At 46.4% G+C, this 13444-nt stretch overlaps 1 protein-coding gene across 1 annotated transcript in view; it reads left to right on the top strand.

Annotated features, from left to right (window-relative positions):
- Window positions 1-251: 251 nt before the first annotated feature.
- The window catches only part of LOC126456705 (serpin B6-like), a 93797-nt gene continuing 80604 nt past the window's right edge, over window positions 252-13444 (top strand). Inside the window, exons 1-2 of the mRNA XM_050092445.1 lie at window positions 252-297; window positions 13305-13394. Of these exons, the coding sequence (XP_049948402.1) occupies window positions 13317-13394 (78 nt within the window). The 5' untranslated portion in view covers window positions 252-297; window positions 13305-13316. The remainder of the gene's footprint in view (window positions 298-13304; window positions 13395-13444) is intronic.

Here is a 13444-nt window from a genome sequence, read left to right as displayed (position 1 = left end):
CTACTTTTTCTATGGGAAACTGACATATAGAAGGAGGAAGTACGATACGTGGCCCGACCAGGATGAAGCAGTAACAAAAAGAACCGTGAGCTCTCTAATCTTCGTTGTGTGGTGCTACCGCTCATAATCAGTGACCTTAAGAAAACTGTACGTCTAATATGTCGCGGATGACGTCAGTAGCTTCCGCGAAAGACTGAAACGCTCTGTCAGGGCCTTGAAATAGCGCCTCGCTTCAAGTACGACTCTTCAGTCGACTGGCATTGGACAGAAGCTGCAAGTAATTTTGCCTTCTTCTGAGTAAGTATGTAGACTATTCGTACTCGGTGACTGCTAGCCTGAGAGACAAATAGCGTGTCATTTCTTAATGGAAATGGAAATGTCGTGTGGCTAGGGCCTCCCGTGGGGTAGACCGTTCGCCTGGTGCAGGTCTTTCGATTTGACGCCACTTCGGCGACCTGCGCGTCGATGGGGATGAAATGATGATGATTAGGACAACACAACACCCAGTCCCTGAGCGGAGAAAATCTCCGACCCAGCCGGGAATCGAACCCGGGCCCGTAGGATTGACAGTCTGTCACGCTGACCACTCAGCTACCGGGGCGGACAATTAATTGTACTGCATACTTAAACTCTGTTATCCGGAAACTAAAAGAACCAAGTTTTGAGCGAACTGTACAGTAATCTATTGCATTCGAAATATACGAAGAGTGAGTTTCAGATTGACTGCAAACGTGCCACCTATAATGCATGGTGTACTGATTTATATACCTCGACCACTCTAAGTAGCGGGGGTGGACAAAAATATGGAAATACAAAAAACACATTGCCATGCCACACACGGTTTTGGACAACAGTTTGGATTCAAGACAGCTTCCATCTCTACAAAGTAGACCACAAATGCTCAATAATATCGAGACTGTAGTGGTCTGGGCAGATACGGGACAGTTCGCTCTCCTGCTCATAAAAGCAGTCTTGGACGCTGTGAGCTGTGTGAATAGGAATGCTGCCGTCTTGGAACACAAAAAATGGTTCAAATGGCTCTGAGCACTATGGGACTTAACTTCTGAGGTCATCAGTCCCCTAGAACTTAGAACTACTTAAACCTAATTAACCCAAGGACAACACACACATCCATGCCCGACGCAGGATTCGAACCTGTGACCGTAGCAGTCGCGCAGTTCCATACTGTAGCGCCTAGAACCGCTCGGCCACTCCAGCCGGCGGCCGGTGTGGCCGTGCGGTTCTAGGCGCTTCAGTCTGGAACCGTGTGACCGCTACGGTTGCAGGTTCGAATCCTGCCTCGGGCATGGATGTGTGTGATGTCCTTAGGTTAGTTAGGTTTAAGTAGTTCTAAGTTCTAGGGGACTGATGACCACAGATGTTAAGTCCCATAGTGCTCAGATCCACTCTGACCGGCTCTTGGAACACAGCAACTCCACTCAGGAACAGACATTGTGCCATGGGGTGGACCTGTTCAGCCAAAATGGCCACATAATCATTGGCAGTAATGCCACTTTGCAGAGTAAGCATGGGCCCATAGAATACCTTGATATGATAACCGAAATCATCAGTGAACGTCTGCCTCGTTTTACACGTGGGACGCAAACTCTCCAAGACGTTGGAAACAGCGTGAATACAAGACTAATCCAACGAAATGACGTTCTCCCATGGCTCCATAGTCCAGGTCTTATGACTTCAGCACAATGTCTTTCTGTAAGGCGAATTTGCATTGCTGAGGAGTGGCTCTGGAATTCCTTCTCGCCTTACAGTTCCCAGCTTATGGAGCTTCCTTCGTGTCGTTTTCGAGCTGACAGGATTTGCGAGTGCGACGTTTAGTTAGGCAGTGATTTTTGTAGCTGTCGTTCTCATGTTTTTCGTTACAATTCGTTCGTCACAATCAGTGATCATACACTTTGGTCCGCGATGTTACTTTGCCGAAAATGTTTTTACGATCACTTTGGTACGGAAGTACCTCTACCCTGCTCCCCATGAGGACACCAACAGTATGCCCATGTTCGAAATCAATGAGACCCGACAAAACGACTCGCAACTACACAGTACACCGTTCTGACCACGCTTGACGCTTGCAACGTATTAAGGACTTCGCACAGGTGCCGATCCTGGTCAAATACAACAGCACCACTTGCAGATTTGGCTAACATTTGCATTTATATTCAAGCATGCGTTTCTCGGGGTCTTTGCTTATTTTTTGTCCGACCTCCGTATATGCCTGGTAGTACAGCAATGCGCTTTTGAAGCGTTGGAGGTGATGTATATCCGAAGTGTCTACGCTCTTTATCCTTTTAATTTAGTACTCAGGTTACGAAAATAGTGTAGTTTTTATTCTGTATTCTTTCCTGTTCCCTTTATTATTTATCCTGTGGATAAAGAAACAAAGTCCTACTGTTAAATGCATACAAATGTATCTTTCCATACGAAAGTTGTTACAAAGATTGAAAGATCCAGTTCTTTTAAAATATTCCAAAAAATCTTCAGTCTTACAGAATTTGTTGCATATGCTTATTATACCTGAATGCATAGTTTGTTTTTCTTCTGCATGGTTCAAATGGTTCAAATGGCTCTGAGCACTATGGGACTCAACATCTTAGGTCATAAGTCCCCTAGAACTTAGAACTACTTAAACCTAACTAACATAAGGACATCACACACACCCATGCCCGAGGCAGGATTCGATCCTGCGACCGTAGTAGTCCCGCGGTTCCGGACTGCAGCGCCAGAACCGCACGGCCACCGCGGCCGGCTCTTCTGCATGTACGAACATATAACTGTGCTTATACGTGTAGTTCGAGAACCCCTCAGTCTTCGTCACAGCGGCAGAAACTCCGAGCGAGAAGATGAAATCTAAAAAGACCGCTTGTAGTTGTGGTCTGTACAAACGATCGGTTACGGTTGTCACGGCAGTGATCTCACGGTATTGGATGACGACAGATTTTATACACTCCTGGAAATTGAAATAAGAACACCGTGAATTCATTGTCCCAGGAAGGGGAAACTTTATTGACACATTCCTGGGGTCAGATACATCACATGATCACACTGACAGAACCACAGGCACATAGACACAGGCAACAGAGCATGCACAATGTCGGCACTAGTACAGTGTATATCCACCTTTCGCAGCAATGCAGGCTGCTATTCTCCCATGGAGACGATCGTAGAGATGCTGGATGTAGTCCTGTGGAACGGCTTGCCATGCCATTTCCACCTGGCGCCTCAGTTGGACCAGCGTTCGTGCTGGACGTGCAGACCGCGTGAGACGACGCTTCATCCAGTCCCAAACATGCTCAATGGGGGACAGATCCAGAGATCTTGCTGGCCAGGGTAGTTGACTTACACCTTCTAGAGCACGTTGGGTGGCACGGGATACATGCGGACGTGCATTGTCCTGTTGGAACAGCAAGTTCCCTTGCCGGTCTAGGAATGGTAGAACGATGGGTTCGATGACGGTTTGGATGTACCGTGCACTATTCAGTGTCCCCTCGACGATCACCAGTGGTGTACGGCCAGTGTAGGAGATCGCTCCCCACACCATGATGCCGGGTGTTGGCCCTGTGTGCCTCGGTCGTATGCAGTCCTGATTGTGGCGCTCACCTGCTCGGCGCCAAACACGCATACGACCATCATTGGCACCAAGGCAGAAGCGACTCTCATCGCTGAAGACGACACGTCTCCATTCGTCCCTCCATTCACGCCTGTCGTGACACCACTGGAGGCGGGCTGCACGATGTTGGGGCGTGAGCGGAAGACGGCCTAACGGTGTGCGGGACCGTAGCCCAGCTTCATGGAGACGGTTGCGAATGGTCCTCGCCGATACCCCAGGAGCAACAGTGTCCCTAATTTGCTGGGAAGTGGCGGTGCGGTCCCCTACGGCACTGCGTAGGATCCTACGGTCTTGGCGTGCATCCGTGCGTCGCTGCGGTCCGGTCCCAGGTCGACGGGCACGTGCACCTTCCGCCGACCACTGGCGACAACATCGATGTACTGTGGAGACCTCACGCCCCACGTGTTGAGCAATTCGGCGGTACGTCCACCCGGCCTCCCGCATGCCCACTATACGCCCTCGCTCAAAGTCCGTCAACTGCACATACGGTTCACGTCCACGCTGTCGCGGCATGCTACCAGTGTTAAAGACTGCGATGGAGCTCCGTATGGCACGGCAAACTGGCTGACACTGACGGCGGCGGTGCACAAATGCTGCGCAGCTAGCGCCATTCGACGGCCAACACCGCGGTTCCTGGTGTGTCCGCTGTGCCGTGCGTGTGATCATTGCTTGTACAGCCCTCTCGCAGTGTCCGGAGCAAGTATGGTGGTTCTGACACACCGGTGTCAATGTGTTCTTTTTTCCATTTCCAGGAGTGTATTTCTAAGGTTCGACACATGTTTTACTGTCTACAAAAGTTCATCACGAACATAGTTGTGACTCGCGCAGAGTTAAAGTCTTACGCTGTTTTGTCGAAAATCTCATCATTTGGGAAAACAAAGAGTGAAAGCTAATGTAAAATGTATCTTAACGCGAACTAGACGCCTGAAGATGAAGCGTTCGGTTCGAAACCGGTAAAGGCACTACTTAAATTAGCACTGTAAAAAGTGACTTGTTGCTGTTGTCTTCTCAGTAAGAGTCAACCTATATAAAGTCTTTCGTTCTCGAAAACTTACGTTAGAAAGCCGCGTGCAGTGTCTGAGTCTCAACATGCTGCTCAAAACTGTATTATGCATAAAATTTCGAAGTACTAGAACAAGCTGTCCAGAAAGAAACATCTATCGATAGCGAACACAGGGCCAGCGTCTGCTACCAACCACTTGAGAATCCCGCCAGACACCTACTGACCAAGACTTTCACCAAGTAGCCCGTTTATAACCACGTGGACCATTTCCAAGTTAATGATGTTCTCAAGCTTTACAGATGTACGTTAATATGGGCATAATTTAAATTACATAGTGTTTCTTAATTCGGTACATGCTGGAAGAAGCTCCTATCCATGCTGGCCACTTTTGACCTTACAAGTCACCATTACTACGTAAACATGATCTCAAACAACAAAGAAAATGTGAAATGTATGTTAGTGCTCAACTGTTTTAAATAACCACTAAAAGTGCATATTATTATACTAATAAGTGTTATATATCTCATCAGAATATATTTACCTGTCCTTTCGCGTGGTGCCTTTTTTGTTTCTATTTATTCATCAAATTGAAACTACGACCGTCTTGTATTGTATTGTATGGAATCGGGGACCAAGTAACGACGGAGAGACTCTGTCCCCACCATAGCCCTCAGTGTTTCACAACCCCACAACAGGCTACAGCAGTCCACCCACCCCACCGCCGCCCCTCACAGAACCCAGGGATTTTGTGCTGTTCGGCCCCCAGTGGAACCCCTCGGGAACGTCTAATACCAGACGAGTGTAACCCCAATGTCCGCGTGGTAGAGTAATTACGGTATACGCGCACTTGGAGAAAGTGTTTGCGCAGCAATCGCCGACATAGTGTAACTGAGGAGGAATAAGGGGAATTAGCCCGAATTCGCCGAGGCAGACAGAAAACCGCCGAAAAACCATCAACAGACATGGCCGGCACACCGGACCTCGACTCCAATCCGCCGGGCGGATTCGTGCCGGGGACCGGCATGCCTTCCCGCCCGCAAAGCAGTGCGTTAGAACGCACGGCTAACCGGGTGGGGACGACGCTTTTAATAAATGGTTGTTTCAGTCAAACTGAGAAAGGCTTAGTTTAACAAGCGGTAAGCTTACGTCTCTAAAAAGATACACTCTTAGGACAAAGGTAAGGGTATAACACATCACATGATGACTTCTTGTGGAGTATGTTTAGTTATGGTCAATTTAAATTAATATTTTCAAAGTTCCGACACACTAAATCCATTTCAGTGACAGTCAGTCGGTGTCAGTAAGTATTCAATGTTCAGTTCAGCCACCGTCTGGTGCATTGTTTAGGACTGTAGTTCCTGTTTTTGTTTTTGGATCATCAGTCCTATTACTGGTTTATACGGTCCATCACGACTTCGTCTACTGTGACAACATTACCATCGCAGAATGATACTTGAACCATCTCTCCTCAGCTATTTGATGGATACATTCCAATTGTTGTCTTCCCCTCGAGTTTTTATCCTTTATAGCACTGTCTAGTAATACGGAAGTTATTCCACAATGTCCTATCATTCTCTGCCTTCTTCACGTCAGTGTTTCTCACATGTTCCTTTCCTCGACAAATCTATGGAGAACTTCCTCATTCTTCATCTTACCAGTCCACCTATTTCAGTAATACCGTACCCAGAAAGCATCTATTCTCTTTTTTCCGGTTTCCCACAGTCAAGGATTCACTGCCATACAATTCTGTGTTCCAGACGTTCATTCTCGGAAGTTACTTCTTGAAAGTAAGGTCAATGTTTGACACTCCTAATACAGGTAGACTCTTTTGGCCATGCCTGCTATTCATATCCTCCTTGCTTCGTCTATGTTATGTCGCTTTCAACGTACCAAAATTCCTTCACTTCATCTACCTCATGGTGCCCAAATTTTACTTTTAATTCTAACTAATCACATCTTTACTACTCCCGATTACTTTTTCTTTCTTCGGTTTACCTTCAATTCATATTCTGTTCTCAGCAAACTGTTCATTCCACTCAGTATGTCCTGTAATTCTTCCTCGCAATGCCATGAGCAGATCTTACCACTGATACTTTACAAGTAGTGTATTTTAAGGTATTTTCGTCATCATTGCCTTCAGAAATTGATACCGATTAAGAAACAGCACTGTGGCAAGCAATATTTCACTGAGCTCTTTGCCTGAAGAGGCGCAGTTTGATGTCCTGAGATATTATGATTGTACACTACTCTGCAGAATTTAAGGAAGAGCTAAATGAAGTAGCATAAAATATTAACTTTTCGGTGGAAATGAGTGAAAGTACGGGAACATGTTGCCACAGGGCTCCCAGTGATGCACAGTTGGCCGTCAGATGCTGTAAGGTCAGCGTGACCGTGTCGCAGCTGGCCGGTGTGGCCAAGCGGTTCTAGGCGCTTCAATGTGGAACCGCGCAACCGCTACGGACGCAGGTTCGAGTCCTGCCACGAGCATGGATGTGTGTGATGTCCTTACGTTAGTTGCGTTTAAGTAATTCTACGTTCTAGGGGACTAATGACGTCAAATGTTAAGTCTCACAGTGCTCAGAGCCATTTAAACCAATTTTTTTTTACCATGTCGCCAAATGGGGCTAGTCTCGCAGCACAACGCAGTTGGACGAACGAGAAAAGACACTGTGTGTCAATCAACGAGTACTTACTACTTACTGTGTACTGTGATGGGATTCTTCACTACAACGTGGCCTAGATACAACTTTTGGATGGCTTCCCACGGGAAACTGGAAGAAGAACGAATTGTGAAGAGCGTGGTCCAAGAGTTTGGTGTTGCTTACAACATAAAATATTAACTACTCGGTTGAAGTGACTGAAACTACCGGAACATATTCCCAGAGGGCTCAGAGCCGTTCACAGAAAGTTGGACGTCACAGGCAGTGAGGTCAGCATCACCATTGAGCCACATGAGGCTGGCATTGCAGCAGGACGCAATTGGACGAATAGAAAAGACACTGTGTGTTAATCAACGAGTACTTACTGTGGTAGTGTTCTGAACCACAACATGGCCCAGATATAACATTCGGATGGCTTCACATGGAAAAAATGGTTCAAATGACTCTAAGCACTATGGGACTTAACATCTGAGGTCATCAGTCCCCTGGACTTAGAACTACTTAAACCTAACTAAGGACATCACACACATCAATGCCAGAGGCAGGATTCGAACCCGAGACCGCAGCAGCAGCGCGGTTGCGGACTGAAGCGCCTAGAGCAGCTCGGCTACAGCGAACGGCCACACGAAAAACTGGAAGAAGAACGAAATGTGAAGAGGGTAGACCAAGAGCTTGATATTTCTTACAGCATTGTTTCTAGTGTGCAGGGAACGCTCCGAATCACAGGCACTTATATCCAAAGGAGGGTACGTGATCCACCACAGTCAACTAGGGCAGCAGATAACAGCCACATTGTGCATCAGACAGCAAGGGACCCACGTCAATTGCAATTGCACCTACATTTAACAGGATTGGAAGACATGCAATCCCACACTTTACAGTTGCACGGCGTTTGCGTGAGGATGGCCTCATCGTCCAGTACGTTGTGTTCCGTTGACACTCACACACCGGCCACACCGTTTGCGATGGTGCCATACGGCCCAGCATTCATTTTTTTGGATGCAAAAGCGCGATTGCATCGAACAGAGCAGGTTGAGGGAGCTCTTGGAGCGAAAGGATATTCGGTGTACGGACTGGCTTGCCCGTTCCCTCAACTTAAATCCCATCGAGCACGTGTGGGATCCTTTCCCTGCAGTACGTCCACACGCACCAACTATCATCTATCAGTTGTGACCGCACTCGTGGAGTAATGGGACGCCATACCACAAGAACTCCTTACAAATATGTTGGGCAGCATGCGAGCACGTTGTAGAACATGCATTGCCATCCACGGTAATCGCATACCTTATTAAGAGAGAAGTCCCGCCTTTTGTAATGTTAGCTGGACCACCTTGAATCACAGTGACTGCAGTGTAATTAGTCTTTGAATGAAATTGCCATTTGTGTTCATCTCTCCGCATTTGTCTTTCAGATACCTTCCGTGCTATGTTGTACCAGTTCCTTCTACACTACTGGTCATTAAAATTGCTACACCACGAAGATGACGTGCTACAGAATCGAAATTTAACCGACAGGAAGAAGTAGCTGTGATATGCAAATGATTAGCTTTTCATAGCATTCACACAAGGTTGGCGCCGGTGGAGACACCTACAACGTGCTGACATGAGGAAAGTTTCCAACCGATGTCTCATACACAAACAGCAGTTGACCGGCGTTGCCTGGTGAAACGTTGTTGTGATGCCTCGTGTAAGGAGGAGAAATGCGTACCACCACATTGATAAAGGTCGGATTGTAGCCTATCGCGATTGCGGTTTATCGTATCGCGACATTGCTGCTCGCGTTGGTCGTGATCCAATGACTGTTAGCAGAATATCGAATCGGTGGGTTCAGGAGAGCAATACGGAACGCCGTGTTGGATCCCAACGGCCTCGAACCACTAGCAGTCTAGATGACAGGCACCTTATCCGCATGGCTGTAACGGATCGTGCAGCCACGTCTCGATCCCTGAGTCAACAGATGGGGACGTTTGCAAGACAACAACCATCTGCACGAACAGTTCGACGACGTTTGCAGCAGCATGGACTGTCAGCTCGGAGACCATGGCTGCGGTTAGCCTTGACGCTGCATCACAGACAGGAGCGCCTGCGATGCCGTACTCAACGACGAACCTGGGTGCACGAATGGCAAAACGTCATTTTTTCGGGCGAATCCAGGTTCTGTTTACAGCATCATGATGGTCACATCCGTGTTTGGCGACATCGCGGTGAACGCACATTGGAAGCGTGTATTCGTCATCGCCATACTGGCGTATCACCCGGCGTGATGGTATGGGGTGCCATTGGTTACACGTCTCGGTCACCTCTTGTTGACATTGATGGCACTTTGAACAGTGGACGTTGCATTTCAGATGTGTTACGACCCGTGGCTCTACCCTTCATTCTATCCCTGCAGAACCCTACTTTTCAGCAGGATAATGCACGACCGCATGTTGCAGGTCCTATACGGGACTTTCTGGATACAGAAAATGTTCGAGTGCTGCCCTGGCCAGCACATTCTCCATATCTGTCACCAATTGAAAACGTCTGGTCAATGGTGGCCGAGCAACTATCTCGTCACAATACGCGTCACTGCTCTTGATGAACTGTGGTATCGTGTTGGAGCTGCATGGGCAGCTGTACCTGTACACGCCATCCAAGCTCTGTTTGCCTCAATGCCCAGGCGTATCAAGGGCGTTATTACGGCCAGAGGTGGTTGTTCTGGGTACTGATTTCTCAGAATCTATGCACCCAAATTGTGTGAAAATTTAATCAAATGGCTCAAATGGCTCTGAGCACTATGGGACTTAACTTCTGAGGTCATCAGTCCCCTAGAACTTAGAACTACTTAAACCTAACTAACCTAGGGCCATCACACAGATCCATGCCCGAGGCAGGATTCGAACCTGAGACCGTAGCGGTCGTGCGGTTCCAGCCAAAATGTAATCACATGTCAATTCTAGTATAATATCTTTGTCCAATGTATAACCATTTATCATCTGCATTTCTTCTTGGTGTAGCAATTTTAATAGCCAGTAGTGTATATGTGGTGCAAGCTTTGTCGTGCGATACATCATGCGAAAGTTGATTTAATCCTTAAATTATGCACAGCAGTGTATATCGTCTCCAGTAGGAGGCATATCCGTGGCAAGCCACCTCTCCGTCGATGGCATGGTCATTAGCATCCCTCCTGTTATCTAGCGAATGATGGTGTGTCCTAGCTTCCTGTCCGCGCTGAGCTGCACAGAGCCAACGCCGAAAAAGTGCAACCCGTTGCTGCTAGACTTTTAGTTGTTTCAAGACGAGAGTCGACCAGCATTGTAAATACACAACACGTCTCTCGTTCTTTCCATTCTCATTATTTCTTCTTGATACTTACACAGTACATTCATTATCTGTCCTTCACTACAGCTTACACATATTTTTCTGAGATTTTCAAACACCAAGCACCATCTCACGTAGTTAAACGGTTTTTTCTACTTCAACAAAACAGGTGAAGACGACTTGACTTTTCTTAAGTCTTGCCTCCATTGTCAACTGACTTTTCCTTTGCTGAAGGAAAACCAATCGACGTCTAACAAATCGTCTGTTTTGTTTTACGTTGTTCCGTATATTACTCCTGTCAGCAATTTGTATGTATGAGCTGTTACGCTAATTGTACAATATGCCTCTCACTCACCCGCTCTTGCAGTTTTCGGGACTGTGTGGGTGATATCCTCCCGAAAGTCCAAGAATAGTCCCCCAATCGCATAGATTCTACACACTAGCTCGAATAATCATGTGGTTGCCTCGATAATTTTAGAAATTCTCAGGGAATGCTGTCTACTTTTTGTGTCTTGTTTCCTCACAAGACTTCCGGAGCTCCGTCACATTCTAACACTCGAACCTGTGTATCTTCCAAAATGATGTCCATTTATGCTTCTACCATGTAAGATGACACTTATTTTCCCGCATAGTGAGAATCATCTATCCACTATCTCGCCTGCCTCAAATGTAGTATTATCATCTGATCTCTTTAACGCTGACGCTCCTTTTTCAGATGATTCCGGCAGTCATTTCACATTAGTTTTCCTCACGTACCACTGACTTCATTCCTAAGTCATTTAGACTGTTGTAGCCTTACATTCCCTGAACTCTTGTGTGGTTCCTTCTGTTACCCATGGTTTTCTCGCAGTTACCTTACTTGAGAAAATTTACTCACTGTATTCGATCCTCAGCAGGTTTAAGACTTTTTGCATTGCTTTTGGGCAGGGTTCAAATCCCCGTTGAGTTAAACATATTTCTGTCTTCCATGGTTTCCCTAAATCTCTCAAGACGAATGCCACGTTGGTTCCTTTCAGTAGCGACATGGTCGATTTTCGTCGCCATCCATTTACGCTCTGAACTTATACTTCGGCTCTGGTGACTCGTCATCTGTGGACCGTTACATCCTTATCGTCTTTCCAGTTTTATTGTACATTGTTATGAAATAAAAACCGTTGATTAGCTTCGTAAGCAGTTCACATGTTAGTTCACTGACTGTACGCTCCGAATCCATCATTCGTGCAAAGTCTTGACGAACAGTTAATACGTGGATGGAAGAGGCGTATAAATACGTGCTTCAACCTGAAATATTTTTTATGTGAAATGTGAAGGCGGTGACAGCCTGAAAATATGTGTATATCTATCAACGAAAAGACCTTGAATGGCGTTGTAGTAACTGGATGCAGCCACTTCATTGTACTGCACTTTAATTTCTTCATATCTTTGCATACGATAAAGAACGTAACTACACACTGATTTTATTGATGTAAGCATCACACGTGATTAGTCAGCCAGGGTTCAGTGGAGACTTCTATACCATGAGTTTGCCAATATGGGGAATTCGGAATCATCTGGGTGGTCAGTCATTAGAAAAACAAGGGCATTTTGAAGTAGGTACCCATTAGTGGAGCATTCTAACAAGCCCGTATGTCAGTGGTTAGCGTCAAGCTGTCGACGAGTACAAATTTACACGGCAAACATAGTACGTTCGCTCGAACCAACTTAAGCGATAACCAACAGCTTTGTCACCTGCACACCACAAAAGCCTCTGACGTTCAGTACTACCAACAAGCTACGTTCGACGGTGACTTTAATCAATGGCGTCCATACGCGAGGGGTGGGGGGCGGCCCCACATAGGTCTCTGGGAAAGGACAAACTTTCAAGGGAATGATTTAAAGGACTGTATTACTCAGGTTTAAACAGGATCGGAATGGAACTTTTTGATGGTTGCTTACAAGTCGCCATTCGTCTTCCAAAATATTAAAAAATACTTCATTTCCCAGCCACCCCCTACGCCCCCGTTTGCCGCCCACCCCCACTGCAGATTATCGTATGGGTGCTCTTGACTGTATCGACGGTTTATCCTTCTCAGATTTTACAGTGAAATTTTAACTCAATTAGTCACCGTAAGGATTCGGCAATGACTACTATAGCACAGTTATTTATATCACAACTGCCGAATTACGTTGAGACCAAAAGCGCGAAATTTCGGAATAATGTAATGTGCGGCCTTGTGACAACAGATCTTTTTAAAACTAAAATAAATATTTAGGATGATTTTAGTTCGCTTTCTTGACATATAAAAATCACCTTCTGCAAAGCAGAAATAATTTGCAACGTATGTGTAGTCTCGTGATACCAGACTGACTTATTACAGAAAGGTGGGCATGTACATACAACAGGGTACCGTCACCACACATCACTAGGAATAAACAACATTAAAATTTACTAGGCCGGCCGCAGTGGCCGAGCGGTTTTAGGCGCTTCCGTCTGGAACCTCGCGACCGCTACGGTCGCAGGTTCGAATGCTTCCTCGGGTATGGATGTCTGTGATGTCCTTAGGTTAGTTAGGTTTAAGTAGTTCTAAGTTCTAGGGGACTGATGACCTCAGATGTTACATCGCATAGTGTTCAGAGCCATTTGAACCATTTTTGAAAATTTACCAGTAAGTCAACTGAAGATCCTAACTTCAGCTATGCTGTAAGCCTCTTTCCAAAATTGCTCTGATTTGTCGTTCTAGGTTTTCGAGAAAATGGCTGATGCAGCCGTCAGTGACGCTCTGCAGACGGTGTCTGAAGCAAACAGCCTCTTCACATCGGACATCTACAGGGTAAGATTCCGCGCAACATCTCGCACGCTTCTCTACACGGAATGAACAGC

Source organism: Schistocerca serialis, chromosome 2, assembly GCF_023864345.2.
Source record: "Schistocerca serialis cubense isolate TAMUIC-IGC-003099 chromosome 2, iqSchSeri2.2, whole genome shotgun sequence".
NCBI lineage: Eukaryota > Metazoa > Arthropoda > Insecta > Orthoptera > Acrididae > Schistocerca > Schistocerca serialis.
The sequence above is the reverse complement of the archived record's forward strand: the minus strand, read 5'-3'. Positions and strand labels throughout refer to the sequence as shown.